The 23,311-nt window shown below is 41.5% G+C and overlaps 1 protein-coding gene across 1 annotated transcript; it reads right to left on the bottom strand.

The window, feature by feature from the left end:
- Positions 1 to 2,987: 2,987 nt before the first annotated feature.
- Positions 2,988 to 23,311, bottom strand: LOC118119037 (1-phosphatidylinositol 4,5-bisphosphate phosphodiesterase beta-1-like). Its single transcript, XM_035172693.2, has 32 exons — positions 22,952 to 23,311; positions 20,802 to 20,879; positions 19,838 to 19,906; positions 18,761 to 18,901; positions 18,574 to 18,653; positions 18,169 to 18,222; positions 16,966 to 17,041; positions 15,721 to 15,821; positions 14,394 to 14,557; positions 13,648 to 13,794; positions 13,273 to 13,430; positions 13,091 to 13,173; positions 12,914 to 12,998; positions 12,549 to 12,714; positions 11,196 to 11,251; positions 10,017 to 10,113; positions 9,489 to 9,573; positions 9,052 to 9,176; positions 8,779 to 8,933; positions 8,333 to 8,500; positions 8,147 to 8,246; positions 7,231 to 7,335; positions 7,011 to 7,123; positions 6,345 to 6,495; positions 6,179 to 6,232; positions 5,706 to 5,883; positions 5,453 to 5,585; positions 5,120 to 5,196; positions 4,599 to 4,688; positions 4,405 to 4,462; positions 3,794 to 3,880; positions 2,988 to 3,475 (listed from the first exon to the last, which is right to left on the bottom strand). The coding sequence occupies exons 1-32, from the start codon at positions 23,048 to 23,050 to the stop codon at positions 3,323 to 3,325; spliced, it is 3,486 nt and encodes a 1,161-aa protein (XP_035028584.2). The 5' UTR covers positions 23,051 to 23,311; the 3' UTR covers positions 2,988 to 3,322.

Below are 23,311 nucleotides of genomic sequence, written 5' to 3' on the forward strand. Positions count from 1 at the left end.
ATTTAAGATTTAAGCTTTTACATCTTAATATGAATAGTGACATTTCTATGAATAATGTAAAATGTATTATTCAGCTGTCCTTGTTTCATAACGTTTAAAGATGATGTGAGCAATCTGGTTTTCATGGTTTAAACTCGTTTGAGTTCATGTCTTTAGTCTGTTTTCTTTTTTTGTTTTAATCTGTCTGATGAGACTGTTTCCTAGAAGCTGGTTATGTTCTCATCCCAGTTTGTCACTGAGCAGATTTCCATGAAACTGAGTGACTGGACTAAGAAAGAAGCTGGTGCACATCTGGACAAAGAGCTGGATCCAGGAGTTTGTCTTCTGTCTTTAACATTGTGAGGTTTTCATTAATCTCTCGGAGAAGGATTCATGGATCATGATGAATAAAAGGCATATTTTTGGGACTGGTATTTATGATTCTGTGCAATTTGGTGAAGATCTAAATAAAAAATAAATAGTTTGACGCCCTTCAGGCAGAAAGTTCCTCCGACGGTTCCATTGTGTGTTTCACTGTAATAAGAGAAGCTGACAGCCGGAGAAGCCTCCTCCTCCACACTCCTCCTGCCTGACAGACACACTTCATTGTCTCTGTGTGAAAACCCACATCCTCCAAACACACAGCAAAGAGAACAAACTGTGGGGTCTTCACGATGAGGCTGACAACACTAATTACACGTTAGACTCAAACTCCCAGACTCCTCCTCTTCTCCTTTTACCTCACATCTTCCCACACCGAGCTCTAAAGACTTGGATCTTACAGGAACATCAAACTGATAACGTCTAATTCTTAGGTCAAATATTTTTAATAGTCGTTCAGTCGTTAAGTAGCATTCAGCAAAACCAAGAAACAGACAATGAAAGCATGCTCAGTTTAATCACTGAAGCTGGGGTGCGTTCAACAAGACGTTCTGCTGGAGAACCACACCAGCGTCTTCTAAACAGGCAATTTAGAGAATAATGAGGTTCTTTAACGTTAATATCAAGAGTTTTACAGCTGAGACTATGTGTTGTGGTGTAAGATAACTTTTTATACAAGGTCAGGTCCTGATAAATAAGGTTCTCTGAAAAAACATTGTTGAACGCAGCTCGAGCTTTAGGTGTTTGAGTCCAGACGGAAAAACAAAAACATGGAAAAAGTTCCAACAAGTAACTTTCTGGAAGATCACCGTACAAAGAGGGACGAGCTCCGTTCAATCCATTTGACAGTTTCTTACAAAAAAAGCCGACTCATTTCATTCTGAAACAGTTTTATAAATGATGCTCTCGTTGCTTAGTGATCATCAATATAACAATAAATAAACAAACATCCACCGGAGAGATAATTATGTGTAGAAACACCTTTCACATCAAAATGAATAAATCATGCAGAGGCTGCTTCACATCGAACACGTGTGAGAGCCAAGAGTCCGAGGGAACGTTTGGGATGTTGCTGCTACTGGTTGGAAAAGAAATAAAAAAATGTATTAATATGCAAAAAGAAACAAAAATATTTAGTCATGAAATCTGTGCAAATCCTCAAATTTCCCCTAAACATAATGGAAGTAAAAGTCTGATGATGCATTAATCCATAAAAGTCTAACTGGCATGCTATGATAAATAGAGATATATATATATAATTTCAATAACTTAACAGAATCTGCCATTGAGATCATTGTTCTTATCAAATCTCATCAATAAATAAATAAAGTGCATAATCAAACTAGCGAGGACATAATAAATGATCCTGGGGGTATTTGACCAGAAATCTTGAAAAATGAATCTTGTAAAATCTTTTAAATCTGGTAAATAACAGACTTCATCACATTAAACTCATTCAGATTTTTTCCTCCATCCAACACATAATTATTGTGAATATGACTCATTATGTGGATGTGAATGAATAATCAAACCCAAGGTAGAGTACAAAAAAAATCAAAATACAGAAAAAAATAAGTACAGGTCTGGATAATGTCGTTTTGAAATATTACATGACATTAGATTTATTGATGCAGCATGAAACCATGAAAATAAAATAAACAAATACATATAAAAATCTCCATTGAAAAACACTGTGTGTGTGTGTGTGGTGGAGTATTGTTATCATAAAATGTGCATAATTTCTAATATCTCTCATACAATTAACAGTATAAAGTATCCATATTATTTACGTGCAACAATATTTGAAATTGAACCTTATTTTCTCAGTTTTGAATGAGAGAGATGTGATGAATGAACGAGCAGCGCGTGCTCCTCCCTCACTACCGCTGCCGAGGTGCCGTTGAGCAAAACCACGGCTCCATCAGACTGTGGTTGTGCTGGGCGGCTTCCAAATAGAAAAAATGTGTGAGAACATTGCTAATAATCCTAAATAAATAAATAAATAATAATAACAATAGAATACAGCCGTGCTACTGATTTAGACGATTGTAGAACAGGTTGCCATGACGACCACGTCTTATTAGTGACTAATAATAAGATAAAACGTGTAGTTTGGATTATGTAGCGATTATTTAACATGTTTTTATATGTAAACAAAAAAAGAGGGAGACAGGAAGGATGTTTGCTCACTGATCCTAGAATGTAGGTAGATAGACAGACACAGAAAGATAGAAAGATAGATAGATAGATAGATAGATAGATAGATAGAGAGATAGATAGAGAGAGAGATAGATAGATAGATAGATAGATAGATAGATAGATAGATAGATAGATAGATAGATAGATAGATAGATAGATAGATAGATAGATAGATAGATAGATAGACAGAACAGAAAGATAGATAGATAGATAGATAGATAGATAGATAGATAGATAGATAGATAGATAGATAGATAGATAGACACAGAAAGATAGATAGATAGATAGATAGATAGATAGATAGATAGATAGATAGATAGATAGATAGATAGATAGATAGATAGATAGATAGATAGATAGATAGATAGATAGATAGATAGATAGATAGATAGATAGATAGATAGATAGATAGATAGATAGATAGATAGATAGATAGATAGATAGATAGATAGATAGATAGATAGATAGATAGATAGATAGATAGATAGATAAATAGATAGATAGATAGATAGATAGATAGATAGATAGATAGATATGGTTGTCATGCAGTACAAACCATTGGATTTCAGTTGTCTATCAAAATAAGACTAAATGGATTCTGATTAGAAGCAGACCGAGTGCATGCGAGGATGGAAATAAAATAACGTCGAAGCATTCTTCCATGAAAAAGAAAAGTAACAGTCTTTTTCATCTGGATTCCTCCTCTTCTGTTTCCTCCCTCCCTCCCTCTGGTCATCCACTCCTCACGTTCCCTCCCTCCTCTTCAGTCCTCCTCTGACAGACCTTCGTGAGGGGTCGACGGCCGGGACTTGCTGTGACCTCTGACCTCCGTCTTCCTGTCCTGCAGGAAGTCTCGAATCTCTCCCGGCAAACGCTGGAACTTCTCCTGGAACTCCGACTCCACGTTGCCCTGCAGCTGGAGGAGAGAGAGAGACGAGAGGACGGTGCTAAATACAGGAGGAAGAATAAGAGAGGCTCCGGTGTGGCAGCCAGGGGGCGTTACATCATTCCAGCGCGCTGACGTCTGATGCTGAGCTGTGTGGGTGTGGAGCCACAAACAGCAGCAGCAGCAGCAGCAGCAGCAGCTCACAGCCGCGTGCAGAAGACGTTTCTTGCTGTGTAATGGAATTAAAGCGTGAACTATTCAGAGCAGTAGGTGGTTCAGGACGAGAAGTAAACTTCAGAAGCAGGGAATGATGGGAAGTTAGACACAGGACTTCCGTGTGTGTTGTACCTTGGGTTTGAGGTCTTGAATCTCCTGCAGCAGCTCGTTGTGTTGCTCCACCAGCTGATCGTGACGCTTGGTCTGAGTCTCCTCCAGCTGGAGACAGAAGAGGAGGACGGAAAACTATCAGGACCACTACTGATCGGATTTTGCATTTTGAGAATAAAATCAAAATGTCAATAATAAATAGGAAATTTCAAGATTATAGTTGAACTTTTAAGAATATATTAAATACTAATGTTTACAAATATGACTTGAAGACTTTAATCTGTACATTTCGACTTTATCCATTTTCCTTCAATGTCAAATTTATTCTCGGAAATTTTGACTTTAGCCAAAAGTCAAAATCGTTTCTTCCTCTGATTTAGTTGGATTTGACATTTCTACTTAATTCTCAGCTTGCAGAAAATAAACATCCTCTCTTTTCCCCCGTTTGCCTCTAGACTCTAATTCTCCTCCGTACATGAAACATTTTATCGTTGCAGAGAGACGCAGCTACAGGGAGACAGGGAGATGGGGTTATATCCATAAAATCTTAATTAGGCCTCTGTGGTTTTCAGTGTATAGAATAAAAGCCCATAAAGAATTAGTTTAACCCAGATCCATCCCCCTCCGCTCACCCGCTTTATGTTCTGGACGACTTCATTGACGTAGGACTTATTGATCTCCATCTTCTCCCTGGGAAAACAGACAGAAGAGTGCAGCTCCGTTAAGATTCGACTGAATCTGATTAAAGCAGCTGCATGAATCTGTGAAGTAGATTCTGGAGTCGGGGGTGAAGGTGGATAAATATCTGTGTGTTTATGGATCGTACTCCTCGGCCAGATGTTTCTCTTTGGTCTTCGCCTGGTTGATCTTCTCTGTTCTCCTTCGATCCATCTGTCGCTTCAGCTCCTTTTTCTCCCTGAAGCAGCAGGAGAAACGTTACAGCTCAAGATGGAGGAGAACGACCCGCGATCAAGTTAAATATAAAGTTGCCGGAACTGAACAATATAGAAAAGATTCATTCAAGTTATATGTATTTGGTTGTAGGTTTGTTTTCCTTTATTAAGATTTACTTATTTATAATAAACTGTGAAATATCAAAGCTTGATAACGTTTCTTTGTCATAAGGGTTTTATAACAACATCTTATGAATCATTGATAATTCTAAACACTCAAATCATCTGAAATGTTTGTTGTACACTGATCATATTTTATTAATCTTAAAAGTATTTAAGTCAAGTTAAAAGTACAGTATTGTTTGGGATTTCACTTTGAATTATTATGCAGCAGAAGTGTAAAGTGATATTTTTGTGATTCCCCACAAACTTCAGTCACAGACGTTTTTCTTACTTGTCACAGATGTCTTTGAGTTTCTTCATCTGGCCGTTGTGACTCTCCTCGGCCAAACTGCTGAGTCGCTCCGTCAGCTGGAGGAAACACAAACAGTCAGACTTTTATATGCAGAGAAAAACGTGTGTTACTACTAAATACTAAAGTTATCTTTCAAAAGAGAGCAGGGATTTGACTGTAATCAAGAGGGTTGAAGAGAGTTTATTTGCTGCACCTTGTTCTTGTGGTAACAGGTTAAGTTATTTGTTATAATCTGTTGATTAGTGATTAGGGAGAAACCAATGAGCTGCGGTCAGGGCGGGTGGTCACACGGATGCTTTACTGAGACGTTACCGTTTTGATGTGTTCCCTCTGCAGGTACTTCTGACTGTAGTACTGTTCCTGCCTCAGAGCCAGAAGCTGCTGCTGCTGCTCGTCTCTCAGCTGCTGCAGACGCTCGTCTTTCTCGCTGTCCGAACCCGAACCCCTGATGAATACAGAAACACCCAATGACACACAGGGAAAAGTACGGATCTCCTCCTGAATTGAAATCACACAATGACATTGGATGTGTCCCTGTGAGTTTCAAAGTGAAACGGCGACGCACCGGCTCTTGCTGCACTGTCGGGCTGTTTTCTTGTACTTGTTGTTGAACTCTCGCAGCAGCTCGGACGTTTTCTTCTGGTGTCTCCTCACCAACTCCTTCAGCTCTTTAAACTGACGTCTCTGCTCCTTCTGATAAACTTTGGACTGCTGCAGACTGTCGACGGTGCACACTGGGACGTCTGCAACCACAAGTGTGCAAACAGAATATTAATAGACTAGTATTTTTAGAATTACTTTAAACTGGCGTCTTCCACTGGAGTTTTTTCATTACTTCTGTAACCGAGAGGTTTATTAATGTCGTTTATTCTTACATTATTAAGTTTTACGTTGTTGAAAGCCTACCTGGCAATAAATGCATTTCTGATTCTAATGATTTTATAACATCATTTAAAACAGTGTTCAATATTCCAGGAATAACCGATTGATCAACTTCATATAAGTAAATTAATAAAAAGCATAATGCTAATTGCTGACCTATCAAAACACTGGAAACCAGGTCTTCACTCTTGGCTGCTGGTTTTGCTGCATCTGAAATACAGAGAGGAATAAAACATTAAAAGTCAAAAACTTTCAGACTTAACTTCAGTAATCTATGAATTCACTTCATGTAAGTGTCCGTGTTCGAACACGTGGATGCTACCCGAAGTAGCTGCTTGCTGATGTGCTGAGGAAGCTTTGGGCGTCATGGCAACGGGGGTGTGTCCAGCAGGACCAGAGGCGGGGCTGAGTCCATTTTCCAGTGGAGCTGATTTCAAATCGTTTTTTCGCTCGGTGCAGGCGTCAGCTTCGTCCTGATGAACGAGACCAACGTAAACATTATAACCACATGTTCTGATTTTAAAGGTTCAGTGTGTAGAATGTAGTGACATCTAGTGGTGGAGTTGCATGTTGCAGCTGAACACCCCTCCCCTCACCCTCCCCCTCCCAACATGAGAGACAACCTGTGGTAGCTTCAGTTGTCATAGAAACTCAAAAGGTTTAGTTTGTCCAGTTTGAGCTACTGTAAAAAACATGGCTGCCTCCATAGAGAGGACCTGATGTAAATATAAAGTATTTAAATATAAAGTATTTAAATATAAAGGGCCCATTCTAGGGTAAAGAAAACAACAATTTGTACAATTTAGATGAAACACACTAGCGAAAACATCACTAGGATTATTTTATATTCAATTACTGCCTAGATCCCTTTCACTTAAATCTTACACACTGGAGCTTTAACACAGAGTCGAGAAACAGCAGAAACAGCAGAAACAGCAGAAACAGCAGAACCAGTAGAACCAGTAGAACCAATAGAACCAGTGGTGACCTCGGTCTGTGTGTCCTCCTCCTCGTCCTCCAGCGTCAGAGCCGCCAGCTGCTTGGACCTCTGCTCCAGGAGGTTGACGTATCGGATGGGGTTGGACAGAGCCTCGATCACATCTGGACAAGAAATATGAAAAAACACACGTACATACAAAATTCCTCCAACAATCCAGAAATGAAGCCAAAATATCCTGGAGAGTTTTTTTTTGGACCAACATTCGTACCTGCAAAAGTGTCTGGGACGTAGTCTTTGACTTCGATGTAGACGAACACAGCCGGTAGAATCAGAGACTGACTCTTCTCGTTCCTCAAGCCGATGTAACGATAACCTGAAAGAAACATGAACACAGTCCGGACGTGACCTTCGTTTGAATTACTCAGGGTCAACAGTGACCTTCAGGAAAATGACAGGAGAGGAGGAGGAGGCGGTTCACAGCAAACATCTCTCAAGAACATCATGTAATTACCAGTTATTCCATTCAAAGTGGTGAATGACATTTCTTGAAAGCAGCAGTGTGTCAGCAAGCTGTGTGAAATGGGTTTCTCACGTCGGTGGGAGACAGGAGGCGTCTCCCCGGAGGTGAGCGGAGGAAAGACGGTGATTCACTGAATAATGTGACGGATTCATCAGTCGACGCCGGAAAAGAAACACGAACATGTTCATCTTTCAAGTTCAGGGATTAAAGTAATAATGAGGAACGTTTTTTTTATGAAAGAAAAAAATCTATTGTTCATCTCTGTTCTACTTTTTGACGTCATGCAATGATAGTTTGTCTCAGTGGGAAAGTTTGAATAGTTTCTAGGGAAATAAATGAAAATGCAAAACATCCTTTTTCACATTGTGAGAGAAAGTGGAAGAATTAAATCCTGGATCTGTCCCCTGATCTGGATCCAGACCAAAATATTTAACGAGTTCTTCGCTGACCTGATTTAAATCCTTATTTTTGTAATCTTGCTTTCAAACCAACAAACCAACAAACCAACCAATAAACAAATGGACAGAGGTGAAAAGAACTGTCTTCTGCACTTTTCTATGAGTTGCTATCATTTATTTTTTGAAAGGTGCTATGGAAATAGGGTTTATTGTTATTATTCAAATTTAAAGCACTTAAAAGATTGGGATCAAATAAACTAAAGTACCTGGTCTAATCGCCGACGCTGGAATAATCCGATGACCGATAAACTTTCCTCCCTCCTCAAAAGCAGCGATTCTCAGCGAGGCCAGAGTGGGAAGAATCACCTGTGAGCGAGTTGAGGTCACAAAGTTAAAACACAGATTAGATTTGTGTCTCTACTTGTTTCCTCCCTCGCGTTTCCCCGTGTCACCTTCTTGAAGACGATCGGCTCCTCGTCCCACACCGGGTTGATGGCGTTGTTGTTCTGGGAGGTTTTGGTCTTCAGCGCCTTCCTCCTGGTGTCGGCGGGAAGTCCGAACATCTCCACCTCCACGTACACACCCACCCGCCGCTCCGTCAGGAACTGGCCTGAGATCACCTACAGGACAAGCAGAGACGTGGACGAAGACAAAGTTCAAATACACACATATTCACTACAATAGGGACGGTTCACAGTTTTTACACTGTTTACATATAAATTGTTTCTATTTCTTACATTTCCTCCTGTTTATATTGTGTGTTTACTGATTTCTAACTTTTTAAATTGATGTTTTCAGGCATATTCACCCACAGTGGAACGAATACTGGATTATCTCATATTAACGTGCAGGGCTCTGACAACAGGGCTCTGACAACAGGGCTCTGCTGCTCTTGTACCTTCACAGAGAGCGTGTTGGCCACGATGCCGTCCACCGTGTTTTCTGTGAAGGGGTCAAAGTGTTTGTCCGGCCGTCTCATGAACTCCGGCTTCAGTCTGTAGCCGCTGCGCCCGTTGTACTCGAACATGAAGAGGTTCAGCTGCGTGGACAAATCTGGAAGAGAAAGCACGAGAATATTAGAAATATTAATGTTAATTGAATTATCCAGGACATTTTAATTGTTTTGTATTAAAAGCACATTTCAGCAGGAAAGACTCCTGCAGTGTTTTACCGATGGTTTGGTAGTTGAGCGCCACCAGTTGACATCCAGCGTTCCAGAAGAGCTGAGGCATAAAGTTGGACGAGTCCACTCTGGTTCCTTTGGGGTAAATGCGACTGAGCTGCGATTTATTATATCTGGTTAGTATAAAGTTAAGGACATTTGGTTTGGGTTAGTTCAAACATTTCCAGTCACTCATTATAAGAACATCATTTTATGTCAGGGAACATGTGCTTATTTGTGTGTAGATGTGTTAAACCGCTTCACACTAGAGGGTTTCAGAGATAACGATGCTGTTACGTGAATTAAAATTCATACTGGAAGTTGCTTAGTGACTGAGATTTCCGAAGGTTTGGGCAGAAGAAAACATCAAAAGGCAGAAAAGAAGAGAAAGTATGGAGGCAGTTGCCATGGGATGGAGTAGCTGTGGTAACCGTTGCCAAGGATACTCCACAAACTCCACTGGTGACTTTGTGAGATGCTCCAAAGCTTTGGTCTCCACAAAAGACGACATGTGGTAACAGCGGGCTGCCTCTGCACACACAGATACACACACACACACACACACACACACACACACACACACACACAAACAGACACACACACACACACACATTTCTGAGTAATTATTTCTGTTACGACATGACTCCTGCTCCTACTCGAGACATTAATTTCTCCCGTTCAGATAATTTCCTCATTTTCAAACTCTCTGCGCCTCGTGCTACAACATGTCCAAACATTTTTTCTCATCATCTTTTCAGCTCTATCATTACAGCTCTTCATTATTATCCTGAAGATGAAATGTGGAGGCCTGCACAGACGGAGCTGAGGCCGGACATGACGACGAGGGATCTGCTGCCGCTACAACAAGAACCTGTTTGCAGGGAAAAGGAAACAGACGCAGCGAGGAAAGCAATGGAGCACTGAGGCTGTGCATCCGTGTGTCAACGTGTCGGGTTCTGATCTGCTTCACTTACTCTTGGATGCTTCGAAGGAGTTGAACTTGGTCGGCTGGACATAGTTTACCAGAGTTGACATTTCCTCCGTGGCCACTGCCTCGCGCTCTGCTGAGCCCTGAAATAGACGACGGCAGGAATGAAGTCTGAGCTCAGAGATTCCTTCACGGTCAGCGTGTCATGGAGTCACGGACGCATCGTTTCCACATCGAAATGAACTGGGTGAACGTTTGAGTCACAGAAGATTCACCAGACGAACATGTTTCATTGTCTTGGGCCTGAAATCCAACGTATTGAAGCCAAGAGTTTTCAGCACAAACATGAAATAGTAAAACAGATGAGTACACAGCAACCCAGTTCTAACAAGACACACACACACACACACACACACACACACACACACACACACACACACACACACACACACACACACACACACACACACACACACACACACACACACACACACCTGTGAACACAAACACGCTCTAACCGACTCTCACATCAGAGGTTCCTGTTCAGTTTCTTTATAATTATTTATTAGTTATTATAATTCATTCTCTTCTGTCTGACTATCAGCCGGATTCCTCAAAAATGCTAAAATCAATGTCCATTAAATGTTGTGGTTGGGTTTGACCCAAGAAGTAACCCATTAACTTTTGGTGCAGATCCAGTATCTTATTTTTTCACTTTCTTTAACATTGTGAGAAAATGTCCCTCAGAACAATTCATGCATTTAGACAAAAGATGCAGTTTGATTTAATTTGAAGTTGTCTGTTCGATATCTGTTTATGTTTCCTTGTTCTTCTTTATGTGCGTTGACACACTTTCATTAACTGGTTGGGTTTTTACCAGATGTTTTCTCCTCCTCCAAACCTCCCACTGTATTTATATTGTAAAGATGAACTTAATAAAAACCCAGTGACTCAAGCTGTAGTCATGACGATCACTAAAGAAAAAGACAACAAAGCAGAACAGTTCACATTAATAACAAACAACAACAATGACAACACTGCAGAGGTAACAGCAAAAATAAAACTCATGTGACAACAACGACAACATTCAGAGTAAATAACAAGATCGACGATGGCGTGAAGAACAAACAATGAAAATAAACGTCATAGACAAACGTCAACAAATGGCGACGAGCGGTGAGAGTGCGGCCACAACCCCCCGGCTCCGTGTGATGTCACCACTGACCTTTTTACCCTCATCATCTTCGTCATCATCGTCTTCCTCACTCTCAGCCTCCATCTCTGTTAAAATTAAAGTTACACACGTCTTCATCCTGCTCGACTCTTCATCGCCTCATCTGATTCCCAGCAAAATGTCAAAGACCAGAAACAAAAAACACTCGGAGAAGAGTCAATGAGCCTCATTCACCAAATATCTCAAAGAAATTAATATAAACTGAAACAGTTTTCTGCAAATAAAACACTTTAGTAAATTTAAATGCAAGTAAAACCTTTTTTATTTACATTTACTTTCAGGAAATGTGCTCTAGAAATGCATGGAACTGTCGACCAGTGAAATCTAAACCTGAGTAACACGACACAGACTCACATTTGTGCAGCAGTTGTTATTCAGCGAGCAGAAACCTGTGGTTTTTGTAAACAAGCCGCTGCTTTAACTTCTCTGCAGGTGATTATTCAGCCCACTCAGGGATCCACAGTCTGTGTGTGTGTGCGTGTGCACGTCAGAGCAGCTGCCAGTCTGATCTTTGTGTTTGAGGCCAGGCTCTGAGTCCCAGACCTGTTTTCCAGGATTTGCACGTCAGGCATGTCAATAAGGATTCTCTAATTTCCCCCTGCACTGCCGTGTAATTGCTGTTCTTAGCTGTCAACCTCTTCTGGGATGTCCTGCTCATTACTGACACGTCCCCGATGAGGGGGCAGACGACGGCACAGCAAAATCCAGCGTGAGCAGATCTGACACCGCGGCCGAAGTCAGGATGCACACACACACACACACACACACACACACATTCAAACTAGATAAACAAGAGGTGGTGGACGGAGGAGACGGAAATCAGAAGATGAGAAGTGATGATGCTTCCAGAAACTTATTTATTTTACCTCCCAGGTGCGTAACAAGAAACGCCACCTGGGCGGTAAAACAAGTTTATGGGAGCATGAACTTGTGCGTGGACATTCTTCTAAAATTATATTTGCGTGTTTGAAAAGGTTTTGATGCTCTAATGTTCAGAAAACATCACTTTCCTCAAACTGTCCGTTGCTGCAGCTCCTCTTTTCTTTCGGTCTTGTTTATATCAAATAATCTCAATTTCCTGTATCTGTATAATCTCTGTAATCTGTCTTCCTCATCGACTACACGTGTAAACACTTTGGAAAACTCGATCTTTCTGTAATTCGGAGGCCGAACGTTCTTCTGCGTTGACACTCTGCAGCCATGTGGAGCCTCGTCTGAGGCAGGCAGAATTATTTATTGTCTGTTCTGTGTTTTGGTACAAAGTGTCGCAGCCGAACACATTTCACATGGATTTCTAGACTGAAAAAAAAAGAGAAAGAAGTCCTCTTTGTCTTTGTGTCTTACCTCCCGTGTTGTTGCTAGGAGACGCAGGCTCGATGCTCTGATTGGCAGGTTGGTCCGTCAGTCTCTTGGTGTCCGTGTTGTTGGGGGGTTTGTGCGATTTCTTGTTTTTGATGAGAATTTTTCCCATGAGCTCCTGAGGACTGGGCAGAGGGAGGCCAGACTCCAGCTACACAAATGCACACACACACACACAATGGACATGGCAGCATTTGGTACATTAGTTTTATTCAACTTGCAAATGTCCAGCAGATACAGCAATGTTTAATATATACACATATATACTGTATATTTGTGTGTGTGTGTGTGTGTGTGTGTGTGTGTGTGTGTGTGTGTGTGTGTGTGTGTGTGTGTGTGTGTGTCCTCACAGGGTACTTGTCCAGAGGGTCGATCAACAGCCTGTCTCCGAAGATGGACCGACAGTACTCAGCCATCTTGGCCTGCTGCTTCAAACTGACAGACGGACAAACAGTCAGTTCAACATCTCCCATCGGATCCGTTCACACTGATGAATGAAGAGATCGTTTAACGACAGAGATGCTCACGAGTCAACGTGGTTTTCAAAGGAGAGGATGACGGGGAAAGGTGACGTCTTGAAGGCGCACTCTGCGATGGCTTCTATCACCTCCTGGAGGATCAGAGACAACACCACCATTAACCAGACCAGTGGACGACATGTGACCCTCGGTGGAGCTCAGATCAGAACCTGGTAACGGTCTGTGTTCACCTTAAAAGGGATTTCTGACGTCATGGTGAACCCGTGTGTGATGACCGGCTCCTCCTCAGCGGTTCGTCCCTTCCACACGTCCAGCTCCACGCAGCGGCAGCCGGCCAGGAGGACCTGCCTGTACATCTCCACGGAGGAGCTGCCCGCCAGCTGGCCCGCTGACACGCACAGACACACAAAAATAATGTGTTTACAGGCTAAAATACCAACAGCTTGTCTGCTCTGACAGTGAATGTATTTGTTTCGTGAACGGTGGTGAAGAAAATCAACAACACTGTGGATTCATGTTAAGTTCTTCTTTTGTGTGTTTCCTCAGAATCAGAGTTGTGTTGATGTGGTGTGTGTGTGTGTGTGCGTGTGTGTGTGTGTGTGTACCTGTCAGGTATGTGTTGTGCGACGAGTTGATGAAGTAGTGCGACAGGGGGAAGCTCATGTCTTCAGACTGATCCAGTTTCTCTGGTGGAATGACTCCGTTGTCATCGCAGGACAGATAACTGGAGAAGGCCTGCAGAGAAATCACACCTGTGCAAAACAGACACACAAAACATCACACAAAACATCACACAGAGACAAAAGTTTTTATGATTCCTTAACATCCCTTTGGACTTTTACTTAATATCATGACAGTTTTTAACCATTAAAAGCAGAAAATACAAATATTAATATCTTTTATTGATCATTATTAATCAGTGTGTGAAAATTATTGCATCTTACACAACATGAATTGTTCATTCAGGTTATTTCACGTTCTTCACACCAACAACACACAATACTGTGTTCATATTGTGGAGAATACATAGATCATAGAAAGTATTCTATTTGAAATTACAGTTGTTTACCAGTTACCAATGATTATAACATACAATTATTATAATATAATAATATAAAGCTATGATTATCTTTGTTACTAGTTCGCATGATTTTATCACAGTTAAATAAAAACAAGAAAAGATTCCTGAAAGAGAAGCTTCTGTCAGGATCCGACACAGACGTGACGACCTTGAGTTCTTATTTTAGCTGAATAGGTTGGAAAAATAGCATTAGTGTGTGTGTGTGTGTGTGTGTGTGTGTGTGTGTGTGTGTGTGTGTGTGTGTGTGTGTGTGTGTGTGTGTTCGTGCACCTTGTTTCAGCTGAGCCTGGTCTTGTTGGTACCTCTCCATCACAGTGTGTGTCTGCGCAGGACGGAGCGGGGGGTAGAGGATCTCGTTCAGCCTCGGGTCTCTTTGCTTGTTGTTGATGAAGTCTGTCATCTGATCGACGGACAAACTGCCGTCATCCCCCCCTCTGCAGGACCGAGCAGGAGGTCAGGGTCAGAGGTCAGGGTCAGAGGTCAGAGTCAGAGGTCAGGGTCAGAGTCAGGGTCAGAGGTCAGGGTCAGAGGTCAGGGTCAGAGGGAGGATTCAACAATGCAAAACTGCTTGTGTCTCATATCAAACGCTCAGGGGTCCAGACCTGATTTGTTAAAGCATCACTATGTGACTTTAACTGAGCTACAGCGCCCCCTGCAGGCACACGTGGGGGTTAATTCTGTTCACTACCGTACGCTGGATATTACCCATAATCCTCTGCTTCCTGACCCAGAAGAAACATATCCACCAAACTCTGTTTAGAACTCTTCACATTTTAAGGTTTACATGTCAGCAATTAGTAATTTTTCATGCTGGAAAGTCCGACAAGTCGAAGTTAGTACCATTAGATGTTTTTTTAAATGCACTGGTATCGGTGCTGGAAGGGAAAAATGGTTTCGGAATATATTTGGTGAGAAGTGGGAATTAAATCGGCACAATTATCTGTAGTCAGTGAACCATCGACTAATTTTCAAACTGCAATTTAAAGTGCAAAGTGTAGCTTGAAGTCAAATAACATAAAACTGCTGTTTTCCGAATGAAAATAAAAAAACATTAATCAATTTATTTAATTACCACAGTGCAAAAAACTCAGCTTTTCAAATTAAAGCTGAAACAATGAATCACTTAGTCGACGGTCGATTCATCAATTTCAGTAAAAACAACCGTCGTCTTTTAAAAAAATGTTTTTGAGACAGAAATGATGAAGTAGAATACGACAAATTAATCTGTTAGACCTCGTGATAGCGATTTGTCTCTTTTTGTCCGACTAATTAATTAAAAAATAAAGCATTAATTAATCAACAGCCCGACTTTGAATTTGTTAAACATAATAGAGTCAAGACTTTGATTAACACTTTAACGCACTAACAGCTTCTCCCTTTAATCCTCCGCTGTGCACAAGTGGGACAGCGAGGAATCGTCCTCCTTCATCATTCTTCACATATCAAAGAAAGTGGCCTGAAGCAAATAACAACACACTTAGGAAGAAAACTAACCGTGCCGAGCAGAATCTTTAACAGTAATAAGTCTTTGAGTTCATCAGATGTTCAGCGAGTGAAGCCGTGAACCAGGTGAAGGACTTTTTATTAAAACACTCACTGCAGTTTGAAGATGTTGCCGAGTTCAGGACGAGGACACAAACTGTCCAGAAAACTCCTGTAGACCTCGAATGTGAAGTCCTCCAGTTTGATGCTTTCCCCCTGTCCAATACACATAAAGACATATGTATCAATAAAGACATTTAAAGGATTTATTGATTCCCTCGATCACAATTAAATGAAAATATCGTGAATTTGATGGTATATTGTCTAAAGGAAGTAATTCATCTCTCCCGACTCAGATGCAGGGATGGTTTTTAGATGAAAACACCTGGATAAACATCTGTGAGAGACATTTTCTTTTAGAAGGAAGAAGAAGAGGAAATCTCCAGTTTATTCACAATTTCTTGTTTTTCACTTGCAAAAAGATAATTCACCAAACTGTCCGAGATGTAAAACAGCAGAAGGAACATTTATGCATAATTTTTGTATGACTGAGAAAAAAAAGTAATATTACGAGAATACAAATATAAATAAAACATTAAAAAGTATTAATGAAAAAATTTAGTTTCCATCTACAGCTTTATTCTCTTGTTGTTAAATGTGCAGCTTTTTTCTTCTAGTATTCAAACTTTATTCTTATAAATATTACAACTTTACTCACCTTTAAGTGGCTTAAATTCTCCCTTAAATCATTTCTAGAGGTCGTTCCAAATATATAAACTTTGGCCTCTAGAGAGATCAAATCTTGAAAAACACAATTACGAAGATGAGTTTGAAGTGTTTGGTTCGTGTGCATGAATAAAAAAGAAAAAGAAAACTGTTAATAACTGAAGCTGCCAGTGTCAGAGACGTCCTCTGAACTCACAGCATCCAGCATCTCCTCTTTTATCCTCCTCCCACTTGCTGTTAAAAAAAAAGAAGTTTTAAAACTAAAAAAATCTCCTCTGTCAAAATAAAACTTTCTTTGCTCACAGGAATATTCGATGCAAGATTCAAGTCTTTGCATTTCTGCTTTCAACTGGTTGCTTCAAAAATTGATGACCCAGATATTTGAGCTGGTTTCACCCCTCGTTGCACCGTGACTCATTCGGAACAAAAAAAATAAAACACACACACACACCAGATAAAAGCCTGAATGGCAAATAGAAAATTAAGGAGATAAGAAGGATAAAGTTGAAAAAGACTGTGAGTGTGTCGTATATGAGTTTATCCAAAGGGAAGGTTTTCAAAGCATGGATCCATTTCATATTCTGACGTGTGTGTGTACTATTTACTGCTGCTGCTGATAAAACAACGTGTTTACCCGTCCGCAGGGCAGTCGGCAGTTCTCCAAGGCGTTCTCCACTTTCTTTCTGTCTGATGAAAACAGTCGCACGATGCTGCAACAGACGACGACACCACAACGTCATCAGCTCGTCCTGAGCCACACACACTCGCCAACACAAAACCTGCGCTCTCATGCCTCTGCTGCAGAGACAGGGTGGACGGGGGAATTAGGTTTTCATGAGCTGATTCGATTTGAGTGGGTGAAGGTCAAAGGTACAAGGTCGTGGTGACCTCATGTTCGTGTGAATGTGATATATCAGGAACAGCCACTGGGGATTTCTTCACATCTGGCACAAGCATGCACTTGGATTCAAGAATGACCTCATTAGAATTTGAAGGTCAAGGTCACGGTGACCCCACATAACCCTTGTTTTTAACCTTGTGAATGTGTGACCTTGAGAACACCTCGAGGGAATCCTCAAAGACTAACTGATTAGATTTGGGTGCTCAAGGGTCAAAGGTCAAGGTCACAGTGGCCTCACAAAATATGTTTCTAGCCTTTTGAATAGATATATGTCAAGTCTGACTTAGGGAATTTCTTCAAAATTTGACCAGTTGTCACTTGAACTCAAAGATGAACTGATAAGCTTTCAGAGGTCAAAGGTCACAACGACCTCATATGAGTCTGGGAAATAAATGTATGCAGACGGAAACTGCACTGGTTGGTGGAGGGATGCAGCCACAGGCCGGTAATTTTACCTCTTAAATTACCTCCCCAGTCAATTAACCATTCCCCCAAATGTCCCCCCATACCCTGACCTTTGACCTTGCAACAGTCAGATCCTCCCTGCATCCTGTGCCATCCTGTGCCTTCCCTTCTAACGCACTTCAACTGACCTTGATTCAGCTCCTGGTTTCCCTCTAAGAAACAGCTTTCCATCATAACTGAATTATCCGTCTCATGCTCCGGCAGTGGTTGATTACCAGGTCAGTGCTGAATTAAGCACCTTCGCGAATCCTGTCCCTGTTTTTTGCTTTCCCAAGTGCACATGGAATTAAGTTTATTTTAGGAAGCGAGGGACAGGAAAGAGTAAAGTTTAAGTTTGTGCGCGTCTCTGCAGATTTCGTTGGGCTATTTTCTCACATCCTCGGCCATCTACTGTAACACGTGGCTCAGAGTTAACTTTCAGACAGAGCCGCTGATTGAAAACGAGGAGGGGAATAGAAACCAGTTACTTACCTCTTGATAGGAATTCTCCCCTCTGCGTTGGGCTGGAGAGTCAACCTGACGTACCTGGAACACAAAGTGAAAAACAATGAGACGAATCTGGCAACAAATCCTTGTTTCCTCGATCAAACTCCAAAGATCTCAAGTGACTGTGTGAGAAAGATATATGGATCCAAATGTGGCAGTGCATTCTAAATAGAGACGCACAATTAGTAATCACCCCTGAGTGTAGGATGAGTCATCAAACTTTTGAACCAGTTTGCAGGAAGAGATTCAAACTAGGATGCGGTTTTATTGACGTATATTAGGTGAATAAAGGATTGAAACTGGAAACATGTATTCTTCATGTCATGTGGTGTGTGTGTGTGTGTGTGTGTGTGTGTGTGTGTGTGTGTGTGTGTGTGTGTGTGTACTCACGCTTTCAGCAGACTGCGGTCTCTATTCAGATTGTGGCTGAGCAGATTGGAAGACAGAGAAAACAGCTCCTCGCACCATACCTGCCAAAATCAGATCATCATCATCATCATCATCATCATCATCATCATCATCATCATCATCATCATCATCATCATCATCATCATCATCATCATCATCAGTTCCGTACCTTGGCCTCGTCCTCCTGCGAAGCGATGAAGTTGAGCTGGTTGACGTTTACAAGGTCTGAAGCCGTAACCACGGTAACCATGCGGTTCTCCAGACGGCCAACCAGGTTTCCCACATCCAGCAGCTCCCGCAGCTTGGCCTCCTATTGGACGACAGAGAGCGAAAGCTGACGGCCAGGAGACGCAGCCGCGCTGGAGGCCCGCGGAGAGGAGGCGCACGAGGGGAGAGGGGGACCGCTTGTTTCTCATTTATCAAAAGTTTATATCCTTTGTGCACATGTTGTATTTCTAACATGCAGCGTGTGGAGGGGGAAATGGGTGAACCCGGCTTAAAATGAGTTTAAATTATTAAAAAATTAATATATGAAGACCCTGACTGATAATATTGATAAAGACAGTCCCATAGATTTGTCCATTTGAACTCAGGCATCATCAGCTTTATGAATATACCACATGTTGTTCACCTTGCTAATGGTGCACGTAACATCTTGTGTCTTGACTGAAGAAGCTGTAGAGGGATTTGAAATTACTCCTGAAAACATCATTAAAAAGCCTTTTATAGATTCTCGTACCAGCACCATTTTATTACTTTATTATTATTGCTTTACTCCTGTATTTTAATGTTTGAGTCCTCAAATATTTGAATCCTGTTCCAACAATGTGAAGCTTGTTACTGGTTAGTTTTAGTGGCATTAGTCTTAACAGAAAATATGAATTCAGGCAGAAAAATCTAAATTGACAGTGTATCTATTTACTGAATCTATAATTACACCTGCTGACTAATTTGGAAACACAGAAAAATAAACATATGCACAGATAAAAAAAAGTGCTTTAAAAAGCCAAATCCACCGTAAAAGACCTTCACCTGCTACAGGAGATAAAACAAGAACAAACTAATACAACAGTGAAAACTAAACGTTAGTTCGTGTGCACACGAGGAGCCGCCATCAGTGAGAGGTCACGAGGTCACGGAGATGCAGCTGGCGAATAGATTAGTGTCTCTGAGTGGAGTGTGACTGCTGGAGGGAGATATCAGACTTTACACACCGGGGGGGGCACGTGCACAGAGGTGACGGTACCTTGGGTGTTTTGGTGCTTCGACCCGTTCTGACATCTTTTACGAGGGTCAGGTCCAGAAGCTCCGTGTCCTAATGGAAACAACAATACAATAACACACACACACACACACACACACACACACACACACACACACACACACACACACACACACACACACACACACACACACACACACACACACACACACACACACACTGTCAGTTGTTATCTAAACGCTCCATCCTGTTTCCAGCTACGGATTTAAACCCACCTGCAGAGAAAGATGCAAAGTGAGCTGGTGTGTTTGTGACATCTCCCCATTCAAAGTCATTAGACACATTCTAGATGCGTGTAAATGTTTGCAGTTAAATTCTCATATAAAACAATAAGTAAGAAAAAATTAAACAATGTTGAGATGGACTTGGACATTTCAACAACAAGACAATTTCAAGTGCTTTACATAAAATATTAAAAACATCAAGACAAATACAAAGAAGCTGTAAAAAAAAGAAATGATCGAGCTGCAGTACTTCCTTTACTAAGGAAACCGTTAAAATAAAGGTTAAATGAAAGACTGCCCTAAGTTACAGATGCTAACAGAACAGTTGCAAGCTATTACCTGGAGATTGGAAACATTGGTTGAACTGTTGATTAATGATGATGTCTTTGGAATATTCTCACAATATGTTAATAGTTGATTAAATGAGATTCAAATTGGAATTTGGCCTCCAGAGTTATTTAAAAATGGAGATTTACCTAGAATAAGAAGCTGCCCTCTTCAGGTGTCAGTTAATTGGGTAAAAGGTGCATAAATAAATTCATGTAATTAGTTTTGGACTGAGACATTATTCTAAATTAGATTCTATTCATGACGAGTTGACTACTGAGATCTGAGTCGAATGGGAAGCTGGTTCCTCGCCAGTAAACCAAACAGCAGATTGATATGTAGAGGTGATTCAGAACAGTGCTGGAGTTTGTGTCCACCTTGGTTTGGTCCGTCCAGTAGAGGTAGAATCCATGAGGATCCACGTGCAGAGTCACCGGAGTAACCGTGGACAGATCCTGAGGAGAGAGAAGTGGAACCAGTGAAAAACCACAAACCACAAACAACCCCCCAACTGACCACCGCATGATGGTTTCAGTATTTCCTCAGGTATCCAGGGATCAGATTTGGAGAAATGATGGATTGATTGATAGTTTTCTCTATGACAGTAAACTCAGTATCTTTGATACCATTTCTACGTGTTAATATGTTGTTTCTCGCTCTTCTTGACATTTTATGAGCTGAACAATCAGTTGATTGTCAAAGAAAACAATTGAGACTGAAAATAATAGATGAACTCATAGTTCTCCGATGTTGGACTGGAACCAGCTCGCTACAGGCCTTTCTGTGCGGAGTGACTCCACACAGAAAAATGGAAGCAATTTCATAAAGCACAACTTCAAGACAAATGAGTTCAATATAAACTAAAAGAATTAAGGTTGAGCCAAAAACCCACAGAGCCACAAGATGAAGGGTCGAAATAAAATTTTGGGATTAATGTGATTATGGAGAGACAGATAGTACGGAGGAAACCTTGGAGTCTTTGGGGCCCGGGGGGGAGGGGCCGGTTTTATGAACAGTCACGGAAACACGAACATTTGTTGGACCAGCTTTAGCATTTTATAATGTTTATTGTGGGAAAACAGTCGGTGCCTTTTTGGAATTTGTTTTGTGTTTGAAAAAGATTCTGTTGCCTGAGCTGCTTCCCTCTGACCAGCGTATCCCATGATGCACTGCAGGCTCGACACGGGAACACGGGGATAAGCCTTTCTCGAAACGCTCTGGGCTTAAACGTACATTCAGTAATCATCTGCAAATGTGCGCATCTTCTTTGGCTAACGTTAACGTCGTACTTATCCTGACTCCCAGTAGAATTTAAACGACAACATGCAAATACCACTGCTACATTAAACGTGCGACAATGGTCTTACGTGAAAAATTAGGGGCATAAATCACGAGTTAACCAACTTGTCGAGGCAGCGTCACAACAACCTACATTCACAGAATAAAAGCCTGGTTAACGCAATCCCTGGTTGTCACTTGTTGGCATGGCAACCAATTCTATATTTCATAAAGCTCAGCTCCACTGTAGACATTCAAATATCAGAACACACACACACACACACACACACACACACACACACACACACACACACACACACACACACACACACACACACACACACAAACTAGCTTGAACCGTGCTGACTGAATTCAACAGTAGTCAGATTCTTTTGCTCTGTAAGTATGATTCATGACATTATATGGCTAAATACTATAATAATGAATGAAACACACACACACACACACACACACACACACACACACACACACACACACACACACACACACACACACACATCCCCCACACACACACACACACACACACACACAGCCAAAGAAAAATCTGTTCTTTTGCACACATCAGATCTGTTTAGGTGGAGGTAACCATGCCAGTTACCATGGCAACCGGACAGCATGTTTCTCATTGTCAGGGCTCCGTACTTCGGCATACCAACACACACATGCAGCCTGTGCATGTACACACACACACACAGAACTCGGCAATAACCTACAATTATGCATCGGATGTGACACATGTATGGAACTGGAGGAGATGTGTGTGTCTTTGACGTTTGAAAAAACACACAAAATGCATTTGGATTCTGCACCAACAGGTGGCAATATGGAAACTGACCACAATGGCGTTTCATGACACACACACTCACTCACACACACACACACACACACACACACACACACACACACACACACACACACATGCATCTCCTCTGTGCCCGCTGTCTTGCTGGCGTCTGATCCACAGGTACTTCACTGACAAAGCTCAATCAACAGATGAATAGTAAACACGTCTGACAACATGGCACAATCTCTCCTCCTCCTCTTCCTCCTCCTCTTCGTCTCTCGCTCCAAATTCAACTGGACTCCAGTCAAATAAGCACGATGATGACAATTTCACCGTGTCGCCAAAATGTATGTATGGATTCCAAAAAAATAACAAAATCAATGATAGATGAAATAATAAAAGATGTTTGGCTTGTGCTCACTGGAGGAAAATCCGTGTCCTTACCTCGTCCCATTTAATGAAGTTGCTTCCGTTCCTCAGTGTGTGAGAGACAGAGGAGGTCTGGAGTTTCAATGCATGGACCCCCGGCTGAGCGCTTGCCATGGCTTCACACACACATCAACACACACACACACAAACACACACACTCTCTCTCTCTCTCACGTGCACAAACTGGAGATGCTCAGACACTTGGATGCTCCAACTCAGTCATGTCCAGCTCCAAACTCCAGCAGAAGTCAGGCAGAGATGCTCGGCTGCAGCATCATCCTCCCCCTCCTCTGTTCACTCTCTCTCTCTCTAATGTCAGTCCTGCTTCTCCTCTCTCCTCTTTCTCTCTGCTGTGTCTCCCTCCTCTTTCTTATC

Source organism: Hippoglossus stenolepis, chromosome 12 (assembly GCF_022539355.2).
Source record: "Hippoglossus stenolepis isolate QCI-W04-F060 chromosome 12, HSTE1.2, whole genome shotgun sequence".
NCBI classification, from domain to species: domain Eukaryota; kingdom Metazoa; phylum Chordata; class Actinopteri; order Pleuronectiformes; family Pleuronectidae; genus Hippoglossus; species Hippoglossus stenolepis.